The 14,034-nt window shown below is 32.4% G+C and overlaps 1 protein-coding gene across 1 annotated transcript; it reads right to left on the bottom strand.

Annotated features, from left to right (window-relative positions):
• Positions 1-300: 300 nt before the first annotated feature.
• On the bottom strand, positions 301-10,275 carry LOC137925508 (uncharacterized). Its single transcript, XM_068768964.1, has 9 exons — positions 10,138-10,275; positions 9,440-9,517; positions 8,675-8,807; positions 7,355-7,586; positions 6,044-6,233; positions 4,577-4,676; positions 3,214-3,327; positions 1,665-1,786; positions 301-463 (listed from the first exon to the last, which is right to left on the bottom strand). Exons 1-9 carry the CDS (start codon positions 10,243-10,245, stop codon positions 317-319), a joined length of 1,224 nt encoding a protein of 407 aa, XP_068625065.1. The 5' UTR covers positions 10,246-10,275; the 3' UTR covers positions 301-316.
• Positions 10,276-14,034: the final 3,759 nt, after the last annotated feature.

Raw genomic sequence — 14,034 nt, 5'->3', positions numbered from 1 at the left:
GAAGCATAAGGAATTTTAAATTTTTTGCGACGTTCAAGATTTTTTTTTTGTTAATTACAAATCACATGTAATGTCACTATCATCGTTTCAGCCGTAGGACATCCACCACTACATAGGCTTCCTCTAAGATTTTCAGTAAGATCAGTTGGAAGCGGTTTGCTTTCGACGGACCTCTAAGAGGTCATTTGTCTACGTCTAAGGGTGGACGTCCTATGTCCGATGCAATATTTCTTAAAATTATTAATTCTAAAATATTTACAGTTTATTATATGATTGAATAAAAATCAATTTATTGTTTTAATTTGTTTTATTTTAACTATGTATCAGTGTCACCTTCATCGGCGTCAAAACTTTGATGTGGGTAGTACGGTCCTGGCGGTTCAAAATGACTTTTTGGGTCTAAAATTGATGAATATGGATGATGAGGCAATGCACCCATCCATTGAGGATACCAATAAAGACCCTGAAATCAATAATAAAACATTGTTTAACATAAAATTACCCTATTCAGCTAATTTTTTCTTCGATTATATTTAACCTGTTTGATATGATTTAGAACGTGTTATAATTTTTATATAGCAGATCACAGGAGAAAATCAATTGGTATCATATATATAAGCTATCAAAGTTGACATAGTAAATGAAAAAAGTAGTAGTGAAGGCAGCTAGCAATAACAATGAGAGTAAGCGAGAAGACGACAAGCCTTTGTCTGGAGTGACACTAAACGTCCATACATTGTATTCAAGTTCATTATTACATTATCTAGAAGTGATACGAGTCGAAGCATTAATTAAATAAAATTTATTTCACTTTATGATTAACATTCGGTAACCATACTGTCATCAAGGATCTACGTATAAAGGTTTGGAGTTGTAAAGTTGGTTATGGAGAAATTAATAACATTTATAACAGAACGAAATAATATCGGGGCATGTTATGTTAATAATAAATGGCTATATTCGAATTAATATATATAAGATTAATTGAATGATATTCTAGGTGTCAATGAAAGAATGGGTCTGTAGGCCGTACGGCTTAAGAATGAAATGAAATCATAGCGTAACTACGCTCGGTAACTAATTAAATAGTTTGTAGTTAGAAAGTCAAGTTCACAGTGAACAATCGAATACACTTGCGAACGCATCAGCTAGGCCTGCGGACAATAATTCACTGCATTCTTCATGCGAACAAAATAATGTAGATTCAGTTTAATATAGGATTGTTATGACCTAACTTTATATATATATATATTTAAGCATGATATATATATTTTAACTTGTTATGAAAATATATAAAATTAGAACTGAAGAGTTTGTTTCATTTGTGAACTACGGTAGATAATACCATATGTGATGAACATCCATAAGTTATAATCATCTTTTTATTCATAAACGTCTAGTGGTGGACTTAAGTCTCCCCCATAGACCAATTTCCAATTAGACCGTTTGGAAGCGGTCCTTATCCATCGTCTTCCGATTACTGGGTGGAAGCCCTACTCAGCGTTTGCCGATCCGCAGTCTCCACTTCTGAACATTATGGCCGCAGCAGCCATCTGCTCTATGCGCTATGTGGCCTGTCCACTGCCATTTCTACTTGTATTATTGTGTAGAATATCGCAGTATGCAGAATATTCTTAAAAATAAAATAAAAAATCAATTATAACCTTATTGCCTGCCGCGTTACAGGTGAACCGATCGTCATGTAGCTCCACTGGGTCCAAATAACTCTTTCCCGCTATGGAGCCATAGTTAGGCGGATACATGAACAGGCAACCATCCAGGATATCTATGAATAATTTACAATATTTTATGCTCATATTTCTGATAGATAACTGTTGAATACAGTGACATAAATTCCTGTGTTAGTATTGTAGCTGCCACAGTAAAAAGCTACACATACAAAAACTGTTACCCTTGCGCACAAAGTGATGGCAAGTGAAGAAAAATCAACCGCCTTGCCTGGCGAATCGCCTTAAATAACTCACTTTGAGGAACATCGGCGCAACAGAACACAGCGTTGACAAATGTCGCCATAAAAAATAGTGTGCCTGTTAATATATGTCTATATATGTCTGTCGATAGTCTGTCTTTCATAATATTCCCGCAGACACATAAACAGCCAAGTAATTTAGACATTATAAGTATATTGCTTTACAAAACACTGTTTAATTTCATTTAAGATACAGAAACCTTTCTACTCCTAAACATTAAATATTTTCTATTAGAACATAACATTTTAAGTTTTTCCTCTGATCTGATAACAGCAACTTATCAAGTTGCAGTTTGGTTTTATCAGACACAACTGAATCAGAATGTAAAATGTGTTTCGGATGACAATCCAAGCCGATAGAGTGTCCATCGAAATAACTGAGAGCTTGGAATTCTCTTAATCAGGCAAAGTAAAAATGTAACTCGAGTCATGCCTCCCGCAAAAGCGTTCTTTAGCTTTCCGGTTAGCTTAGTTTCTGGCTTTTAGCCTAGTCTTCTTTAGGTTTACGTTTTAAGTGAAGATGTATGTGCCAATAAACATTGCGATAATTATAATGCTATTAGCGATTCCGGCAGACTTTGTACTGCTAGAAGTTATTGGCCTGACGTATTGCAATCAGTTAAAGTATGTTGCGTTAGTTATTTCAGATCACTTTGTAATTGACTAAATGTGAAATAAATTTATTAATTTTGTGGTTGATACATATCGACCGATACTGCTGTTAATATATAAAGCGATGGGCAGTTTCAAAAGTCATTATAATATCTACATTTTAATTTTAAAATTTTCTCCAATATTTTGCTTTACATTTACAACGTATTAAGAAAGTTATGAAAAATTATGAATGTAAACGGTAAAGTCGTTTTCGAGTCAGTCAGTGACAAAGAGAAATGAGATTTCATTTTTATGTGTAGATTAAGTTATATTATTATTGTATATCCATGGGGAGGCTTTGGTTTTAGTAGTTTCTACTGGAATATTTAATTCGAATCTTTTTTCTCTGGCGTAAAATGAGGGCAGTGACTTTTGGGAGCAGAAACCATTCCATTGAGACAAGTCTCTTTAAAAAGTTTATAAACATCATGTCAGTCTATAGACGCCCACTGCAAGAAATAGTCCTCCCGCAAAGATCACCACAATGACAGATCTTGTGCCGCCTGCAACCAGCGATTTCCCGCGACCCTGTCGATGACGTTGGAATAGTTAAAAGAGTCAATACACACAAGGAACTGTAATATTATCATCCTCTTCCCCGATGTCTGGCGGTGGAGTTGGCTCGATATATGGTGGTATTGGATCTATACCGGATCCTGGATCTCCGGGAATAAGGAACGGACCTGTAAAAAGTTGTTGTAATGTTGTTGTCAAAGGGCTATAAAGACCAAATAGCTTAATCATCATTATAATATCAGTCAATAGACTTCTATTGCAAGACGTATTTCTCCCGTACACACCACTGGATGACCGGTATTGCGCTGTTCGTATTTAGCGACTACCAGCGACCTCAACTATATCCCAGCGGAGGACCTACGCACTAAATAGCTTACTCGGTAAAAATTAATAATATATGAGAAAAGCCGTTATTTATAAATCAGTTGTTTTTTTTGGTTTAGATTTTTCGAGTTCAAAATAGAAGATTGCAGAATACCAGACAGATAGTACCGAAGAGAAGTACAGTAAGTTGGACTTTTACGGATAACAGTCCAAGTAACGGTATTTGTAATGCTAGAAAGGAAGAGTTACACCATTCGGCCAATTGTCAGTCTCGAGTGTGTGGTGCGTTTCGGGAATGTTACACAATTTTAACTGCCAAACATAACAATCTAGTTGGTTTCTATTGTAAAAATTGTTATCGCAAAATACACATTTCCTTTACTTTGTCGTATTGGTGTTTTGTTTTATTTTATTAAGGTATAGAAAAGAAACAGTAATATCTACAAAAAACCATACACTCAATTTTTATAACAAATAAACAGTTTCTAACCTCTAAATACAAACTGTTACGAATTTCGTCGACAGAATAGTAGTAGTAGTTGTAAATAAACATAAATCAGTTTGATATTCAGTAGCCTTAAATTACTTAACCTAATGAGAAGGAAATATATTCCATATAAACTTAGCACCTTTTACCTCACGTCAATATTAATTTTCTCAAAATTTAGAAATATTAACCTGTATTAATATCTAATCTGTAGTCTATATATTATTGACTTCGTCTTTCGTCGATTTAACCCATAGACGCCCGCTGCAAAGTTTAGACCTGTCTCAAAGATATCTATGAGGGGATATAACACAATCGCCACGTTTGGCAGGTGGGTTGTCGATCGCTGTGTGGCATTATGACACGCAGAGGATGCTGTTAACCATCCTCTGTAAAACTTGTTTGTGAACAGTGGCAATCCTATGTAATTAATGCAGTCTGGATTATATTTTAAATTGTATCCCGGAAATCGAACCCGCGACCTACGATCGCAAGTCTCAGTCCTCGAGCGCTGGGTTACTACTGTTCAATATTATTTATTTAATATATCCAAAAAAAAAGAGACCAATACATATATTCAATTTTGAACGAATATAAGCACTTACCGCCGTAATGGTTGGTGTAATTCCACTCGCAGACATGGTGATCACAAACGAGAGGAGAATGCCTCTCTTTGGTATAATACGTGTGCCCGTTTGGAGTTGTCTGAAATAAAAAAAATGTTTAAGGAATGGAGATAAGTGTAAAGTAAACAGCATAGTTGTTCCATACGGAATACTGGCACTAACAAGATTGCATGACTATTTAAGAATACGCACGAATAATATTAAAAAGGGTTCCATTTGACCGCTGGGCTGTCAGAATCCTCTGTATTATCCCCGCAGGTATATAAATATCGTACTGTTCTGTCGATGTAGGTATTTCGTTTCAACATTCCGTATGGAACATTCACACGGTTTTCTTTACACACCATAGTTTCATTAATGATTAGGATTTATCATTGAGGATCTCGTTCCTAAATGATAATGTTATGTATGTAAATAATAGTACAGCAGTGGGTCAGCGATTTAAATAGAGGAGAACTTGAGAAGAAAGAAGAAAAAACTTAACAATTAGACTGTCTAGGAAATTCCTGTTCAACTTAATAATGAAGGTCGTTAATAATAATAAATGTTTTTTATGGTTATTATTATTCCATAAAAAAGCCATTAAAATTTTATTTTTATTTTGAAATTTTATTCTCACGTTTTACTTTAATTGCTTTCTCCTCTTTCGTCTTATATATTTTTAACCACTCTAACTTTTTTGACCGTTCACATTTTTTCTTGTCGTCATTCATAATAAGACACAATTTTCATGCATTGCCTTCAATTCTTCGACTTATTTTTATATGGCCGAAGTGTCTTAAGTAGACGCAACTAGATGGATGAGTTTGTAGTGGAGAGTATCATTACCTCCGTTCCTTGAGTGTGTCATCAACACTCGCAGGGGTGTTCATGCTCTTTTTTTGGCCCCCACCTCGCCACGCTTTCCTTAGACGCGGTACAGCGCTTTCGGTAGTACTATACTTATAATTATCATCATAAAATATAATTGATAATGTACTTAACTAAGAGAAAGTTAGAGAAAAGAAAATAAAACTAGAATTTGAAGAACTTGGGGGAAATAATTAAAACCCAAAATAACGTTAGGTAGAAAAAAAATAAAAACTGGAAACTGATAAATTGTGATAATTCGTGATAAATTAGCATATTATATAAACATAAATTAAGGAAAAGAAATGTGTTATAACCCGGACATGTCATATTTGAGGAACGAGGCGAAGGAAGTGAGACGATAAATAAACTGAAATAAGAATTAAAAAGAACGATTAAAAATTGCAGAGTGAAAGAAAAAAAAAGATAGATTATAAGAAGAATGTTAGAAGAGTACAGAAACAAAAGGAAAAGATAGTGGAAAAAAATTATTAAAGAATATCAAATCCTGTCCTACAACAAAGCTGGGAGTACGACAGGTCCCCAATAACGGGGGCCATAAAAAAGAAAAATTTATTAATAGTTATTAATACGTACCAGTAAATAATCATAATGCCTGTACCGAAGACCTTGGATGTTGAAGTCTAGGATAAAGGAACCGGATGCTATGATGCAGGCCGTCGCTGTGAGAGGGGGTAGTTTATACATGACTAAACCACATTTTACGATTGCCTTTGGCAGTGTGATCACGTCTCTTTCTTTTTGCAGTAGCTTCTTAAAAGGAAATCTGAAAGTACACCGACATATTCAAATACCATAATGTAACGTCATTTTAGGTTGGGGTTAAAAAATATTTTACAAAAAAGTATTTCCCAAAAGACGAATAAGTCTAGATACATTTATTTAACTGTAGTTACAATGGCCTTGATTATAACTATCTCTATTTTGATTTAGTTACTAAATATGAAACATTTCTTTTGTTCTTATAAAGCATTAAACTATAGTGGACTTAAATGTCTTATAGTATATGGAATTTGATTGAAAATCTTTTTTGCACGAATTATCAAAATTTAATTTAAAAATCACAAGAGAAATCACTAGAAATAATAACAGGTTAACAGTAAAAATATGGTACAATGTAATATATAATTTAAATTTAAAGAGAACTAGCGTGCGTAAAAAAATATTAGAAACTAACAAGTAAAATTGCTTTTACCTGTTCCGTTTCATTTTTCTTTTTTTATGTCACTTTTATAATCTCTTTAGAGTGGTGTCGCCTATATATTAATTAAGAAAAAATTAAGACAAATTTTCATTCATAATAACGTCCGTTTTTCTTTCCCAAAAACAATATATTTTGTTTATTTTTAATTATATACTAGAACCATTACACACGGTTTTTTTAATTGTATTAAATGTGAGAAGGTCACAGGCCTACGTCCAGCAGTGGACAAATTAAGACTAAAATAATGAAGTTTTATTTTGATTAAATGCGTCCATATATATTTATTTAAAACATATAGAGGTCAGATAATAGCGTATGGCTACGATATTATTATATAACATTTAAATAAGGTTGTTTTCTTTCTGTCCATTCAGACAATGCACTGCCAAAAATTGTTGTCTAGTCGAATTCCGATGTGTAATGAAGTATTGAAAAATATTAAAGAGTGACGACTTTGTACACGAGATTGGAACTATTTCCAAGTAAAGTTGTAAAAGCTTTGAAGTTTTTTGCTGACAATTGAGCTATGTATTGACCCCTTTAAAACTTTTACTCCTACATGTTACTCAGTATAGTAGCACTGGTTATCGACTACAGTTAAATTTTTTTTATATACAATTTTAAAATATTCATACATTAATTTACAAATATGCTGTTGAAACATAATAAAATAAATAATTCACCTGAATATGCAAATTCCGATGTGACATTCTAGACCGTGAAGATAGTTGTCCGTAGGGAACGACACGCTGGGATCGTCCACTAAATAATATTTGTTTTCGTCGTGGAAATGGAGGAAGCCTAGGAAAACGAAGGAGCGGTCCTTGCAGTACGGGGCGACACCTCTACCCATGTTGTAGATGTCGCTGTACAACTCCGATATAAAAAGGTAGACGTTTTTTCCACAGTAGAACTCTAGAATTGTTTTAAATACATTTTATCAATACACATCTGATATGTACTCAGGGTTGCTTTATGAGATCGAATTATACATAAGTAACTGACGTGTAGTAGACATAAGTAAGTGGCAGTGGGCGAACCACGTAATGCAGAACAGGTGGCTGCTGGGGCCTTAAGGTTTTGGAGTCGAGACCCCGGATCGGCAAGCGTAACATAATACGTCCATCTCCAAGTTAGACAGATGACCTTGCTAGAGTCTTTGGAAAAAGCTAGGTGCAGGCCACTTATAATAGTGTTGAATATTTAAAAAAAAAATCGAAAATTCTTCGATGTACAATCCGGCGTGGTTTTTTAATTTGTTTTTATTAATTCTAATTAGAATCGACAGTGTTTTTTTTACAATATTATTTTCGCTTTTACTAAACGCAGACCATTGAGAGAGGGTTGCCGCTATTTGATACGGATCTTTCTTCTCCCAGCTGCGAGGCGAATATCACATATGGGGACAGATGTTATTAAGGTCGTTGAATGCAGGCCGTTTGTCAATTGTCCTGTTGGAAATATACGGAGGAAACCTATGTCCAGCTGTGGACGTCCCTTGGCTGAAATATCGAAGATGACCTAATCATCTACGTCCGTCCTACTTGGACGTAACCACAAACGTAGACAAGTTATTCCATTTCTTCTCTGATTATAACAAGAAAAGACAAACTTGTTGCATTCAAAACAAGTTTGTCCTTTCTTTACTTTCCTTCGTTTACGGATCTCCTCAATTCTAATTCGATCTCGAAGAGAAATCTCGGACATTATACTGTCCATGGTTCGTTTAGCGACTTTTGGCTTGTCAATGTGGCTCTCGTGTGACACCACGTCTTACAAGATGAAAGCAAATAGGTAGTAGTTTCAGCCTAGAGACATACTGCAAGGTATAGGTTTCCCCCAAAGATATCTATGGGGAGATATACCATAATCGCCACATTGGCAGGCGGGCTGGCGATCGCAGTGTGATATTATCTTATGTAGAGGACGTTGCTGCCCATCCCTAGGCTTAAGGCATATTTGTTTTTAAGTTAAGGTATCGTAATTCATCAAAAATAGTTTACCTTGACTAACATAAAATTCCATCGGCACAGGTCCCCCGGTATATGTGGATTTTCTCTCAGCCGCGATAGAGTTATGATTTTCATACATAGTTAACATATTGTCGATGACGTCATCGAGGGTTATCAGAAGGACCTATAAGGATTATTTATAGTTTCTCATTATTTATATTAAATAATTAACTTTAAAAAAATCAATGGCTAGATGTATATATATAAGATACGATGTAAGAAGTATTTATTCTTTTTCTTCGATACGGAAAGGTCGATACTAATCTATTAAATATACTTAAGAGCTCCAATAAAATACGGGGAATTTTACATTAAAATACATGTTCATTGGAAATAGGTGAATTAAAAGCGGTGAAAGCATAGCTAATTTTCCGTACAAAAATCAATGTTTTCAGAAATAATAACACAATCATGTTAATATTGTAAGAAAAATAGTTTTTAAAATACCGATTACTACAAATTAAATTAAATCATTTTTGCTGTCTTGTAGACTATACTGCCACAAGTAACTAGCTTTTCGTCTGTCAATATAAAAAAAACAAACGATTGAAATATTTCAGAGTGATCTCTTTATACAGAATGGTCAGAAATAGGTGTAAAACTTATAAAGTTTGTGCAGCTGTAATCACACCCTTTGTTTTAAATGTAATATAGTTATTATTATAATAATTTCATTATCGTTTAGTTGTGAAAATACTTAGGAGTAATTTTTCTCTTAAATTTGATTATTAATTAATAAAGATGATTTTAAGTTACCTTTAGTTCTTGCACATGCAGTTTTACGAAGCGTCCTAGATGATCCGTAGCAATGTGTATGCGCTCATTGATCATGTACTGGAACAATTAATTAGTTTTTTGTCATGCACAAAGTAAGACGTTCGGCACTATGGACTATTAATAATCATTACACAGGATTTTTTTGAAATGTATACGTGTCCCACAAATGAACGTTAAGCCGAAAAATCAGCTGTTAAATCAGATGATAAAGTAGGCATCGACCCAAAGAAAATTAATATAAAACAAAGTCTGGACGGATAACGTTGAGAGTAGTAATCATTTTTAAGTACATAACTTAATGAGTGTTATTTTATTATAAATCACGTCTTTTTACTATGAACAATTGGTCGTCGATTACATAAGTACAAATTGTACCTCATAGTAAAATAAAAATGAAAATAATTAGAAAAAAGTAACGATATGAAGTTAATTTTTTTTTGTAGTAAACTGTTTAAAATTACGTGAGATGGATTTTCCGTTTGACGTTGATTTATGGGATAAGTGTAAAAATAAATTGCCTACAATATAGTCATTTCTTTACACTATGTTCATGTTAAAGTTCGTTATCGTAAACAGGTTTTACAGCATCTTAGAACTCAGACCTCGCAGATCTTGAATCCGTGAGCAAAAAGCTAGTAGTGTGATAATTTGTTGTCTGTGCAAAATGAATTTAGTACCTGATCGTCAGCAGTCTTGACTCGAATCATCTCGTTCTGATAAAGCCAAAGATTATCCAACTTGTCCGTTGGATCGTGTCCGTAGATTTCGAAGGCATCAATAATCATAGCTAGCGTGATGTTCTCGTTTGGCCCAAAGCAACATGGATGATGACGTATGTCGTACGGTATCTACAACATTATTAAAAAGATATTACTGTAATATCAGAATTTAGTATTATCTGTTCTGTATTTGTATTTTTTATAATTATCTGTAACATATACTTCATAATCTATATTTTAAAAGATTATTATATGGTGATCTGTTATAGGTGTAAAAACTTTAAATCGGTGAATGTGAAGCTCCAAATATTGTGCACCCTATATAAAGATCTATGGTTTCAGAAATAATAAATAACTTAGTGATAATATAGTAAGAATAAACGTTTTTAAATATTTATTATCTGTTCCTACAAATTTTAAACTGCCAGAAGGTATTGGCCAGTCGCATTCCAATAGAAATTATAAATTAAAGTGTCATATTTGATTGTCATCACTTTTTACATAATGATTCAAAATAGGTAATAAAGATTTAAATATTTTTGCTAAAAAGTGAGCTATATATTCTCCCCTTTTAAAGGTTTAGATCTGCAACAAATTAACATGTATATGTAATAGATCGTATATATTTTGACGTACCGTTATCCGTACCCAAGCCACACATAGGATAAAAAGCACGCAAGCGTGGATGAAAGCATCCATTTTGTCAGCATGGCGACCGGCGAAAAACGCGCCAAAACTCATTCGCGCCAATTAGGTGGTCCAATTTGAATTTATTGTTTTATTACGATTGTTAACCTTGCACTTCGGAAATAATTGGCTGCGCTTGTTACGTAGTTGGTGGATTTAAATTATCATGGAACCAGAGTTCGATTTGTGACATTAGAAAGTTCATCTTATTATGACTGTAAACCGTAAATTCATTGCCTTTTTCATATTAAAAAAGCAATAGTTATTTTAGGTAAGGTTTAATATAATAAACGAAAGTTTTTTTAATGTCCTCGTTTTTGGGGTCTGTCGTACCTCTTGTAATATTGAGAACAAGGAAATTTTAAAATTAATTTTTTTTTCAGTTTGTGTTTTTTCATGATCATCTCCTTTTCCCTTTTTCACAATCCCTATTACTCTTCATTTTCCACACTTAGCATTTTCTTTTAGTATATACATTCCATTTATACCTCGCCTCTCTTCCTTCGCCAAGCCCTTTTGGCACCGTACCAAATAATTTTTTTTTTATGATCACATGTCACATTTTGAGTTTTTACAATTCTATTTAATTTCAGGACTTATAATTTTTTCCCTATTTTCTTTATTCTTATTAACAATATGTTATCTTTTCCTTATTCTTACTCGACCTACGTTGCATTTTTACTAATAACTTTTTGTCAAAATCTCAAAAAGATGTGATGTCACTCTTCGTTTCTCATAAGAGAGACGATGGTGCGACTCTCCACTCTTTTAAATAACTCCTGCTTACTCTAACTTATAGTCTGCACTTGCAAATATCTGCTCACCTTGTGATTGTGCGTCTTTCGCTTCGCTTGCCGGTCCGTGGTCTCAAATCGAGTACCTTACGTGGTTATTTGTTCTACGCGTTGTATGGCTTGCCCTTCAAAATTATTTACCTACAATATAGTTAGCTTGCTGCTGCTGCTTTTTTATCTTTTACAGCCTCGTCAAAGGGCGACGGACTTAGGATCTCTGTTTCTATTAATGAAATTATTCAGCTAACGAAATGTTACATGGCTTTAGATGTTAAAAACAGACGCGGTATAGGAGGGACAACATGATTTATGAAAACCGTAACAGGAAGGCAACAGGCGCGTAAAGAAACATGATACCTTGTACTATACGGACAAAACGAGTCGAAAGCAGTATGTTCTCGTTAACTATATCATAATGCCAGTATTATGTACATTGAGATGTATGACACTGTGCCCGCTAGATATATTTGTCACCTACCAACATAGTCAAATTAGCTGCGAAGAAATATTCAGAAAGTTAAAAGGAATATATAAATAAAACTACAGATTTCGAACAACATTTTGTATTTATTAAAATACACACCTAGAATAATCCATTTTACAATACGTGCGTATTGCGGATAGTTATAAAACCTTATTGCGTTTGGATACATTTCTAAACACTTTTCAAATACAAGCACTACTGAACAGAACATTAAAAACGGTATCCGTTGGAGATTAACACAGTTTTGGAAGCCCATTTATTTTATAGAATAAGATACAATTGTAAATCTGATACGAGCACTGAACAGTTGTCTACAGAATAAACATTTTTTGTTAAGTTTACAAATAAAAAAATAGTTTCAAAATATTAACCTAACTGTAATAACTGAATTGAAGTATTTTGAAAATATCACGAAATAAATAATTTTTCATTAAAATTATTTTTATCAATTTTTATCTGTATTTGATTTTATGATCGAAGCAATGTTTGGCTGGAATCAAATCGTCGCCTTTAAGTTTAAATGTCAAAAATACTTTTATAATACACAGATAAATGTTTTTCATCTGTAAATTTTATTATATTTTGCGACTGTGGTATACTTTTTATTTCTTCTCAATGACACGTATTACATACATGCTTTGCCAGTCAAATAAAAACTGATTTTTTGACATTATATTAACATAGCCTTTAAAAATGCATATTTTGCAATATATACCAAAATAATACTATGGATAGTATTATTTTGGTGCGATGTTAATAAAAATACTATAAAAAGATATCTCATGTAGTTTTGACAACGGTAACTTTACAGTAAAATTTATTATCCATTTCCTATATTAATAAAGACAGATGTATATGTTTTATAATATATGTTACTTTTATGATATAATCAACAACAATATTTTAGGTTAATCAACTAGGAAGATATAGTATAATATGATAAAACACGCAGTAATTAAATAATCCCTTTATAATTTCACATTATGCGTTTTTCAGTAAAAGATGTACAAGTAAATTAAATTCTTAAAGTAGAATTAATAATCTATTATTGTCACGTTTCTATATAAATAAATATTAAATTTAAACAAAGCAAAAAGTTTAAAATATTTTTCGCTTTTTAAAATAACATATTATTATAATAATATTCCTATATTTTTTTAGTTATATCAATTATCTTATCACGAAAAGTTTATTTATTGTATCTGCACTTTTTAATATTGAGTACATTATGTATGTTTGCCTAAACTTTGATAGCCAGTATTTTTTTAGGTATATTGCTGATTAAAATGCATTTCACACTTTAATTACATTTATAATAGCTTGCGAAAGCTAAAATTTGGTTCAAAATATTGTCATAGTAAAATTATATTTTATAAGAAAATGTAAAATTACAGTTTAAATGTTTAAAAAAACCTTTTTAATGTTTCATTTTTAATTACTTTCGGAGGCCAAAGTAAAGATACTTCTTTATTTGGTTTTCTTTGTTATATTCATAAATTATTAAATAATTATTGTCATCATGTAAATGTAATAAATTCAAAAAAGTTATTAATAACAAAACATAAAGAGATATTTCTAAAAATTTAAAATACTCCATCCGACTAATATACGTTTACATATTGTTAATTACAACTATATAAATGTAATATATTTATTTGCAACGCGAACATTTCTTAATGCAATGCAATAATTGTTTTCTAAAGTTTTAATAACATTATTATTTGGAAGACTTCGTTGTCAAAGGACAATGTAACATTGATATTTGGAAGACATTGGATTATTTTGTATATATTTTTGTATATAATATTTCTAATCTATAAGTTTATATACATAATAGAACTATAAATTGGAAGACTTTTTCGAACATCATGTAAATGAACATTAAACTTT

The sequence above is a fragment of the Battus philenor genome, unplaced genomic scaffold (genome assembly GCF_028537555.1).
Source record: "Battus philenor isolate CCGP_79_NKW_IND1 unplaced genomic scaffold, ilBatPhil1.0.hap1 SCAF_27, whole genome shotgun sequence".
In the NCBI taxonomy this organism is placed as follows: domain Eukaryota; kingdom Metazoa; phylum Arthropoda; class Insecta; order Lepidoptera; family Papilionidae; genus Battus; species Battus philenor.
This window is presented reverse-complemented; position numbering and strand designations above follow the sequence as displayed.

What these genes read in the sequence shown, in the direction of transcription:
- LOC137925508 (XM_068768964.1), bottom strand. Translation starts at nt 10,245, where the DNA reads ATGATTATTGATGCCTTCGAAATCTACGGACACGATCCAACGGACAAG. An exon ending in TCAAGACTGCTGACGATCAG is followed by an intron (nt 9,518 to 10,137) that starts GTACTAAATTCA and finishes TAATTGTTCCAG; the next exon opens with TACATGATCAATGAGCGCAT. An exon ending in GGCATTATGATTATTTACTG is followed by an intron (nt 4,677 to 6,043) that starts GTACGTATTAAT and finishes TTTTTATTTCAG; the next exon opens with ACAACTCCAAACGGGCACAC.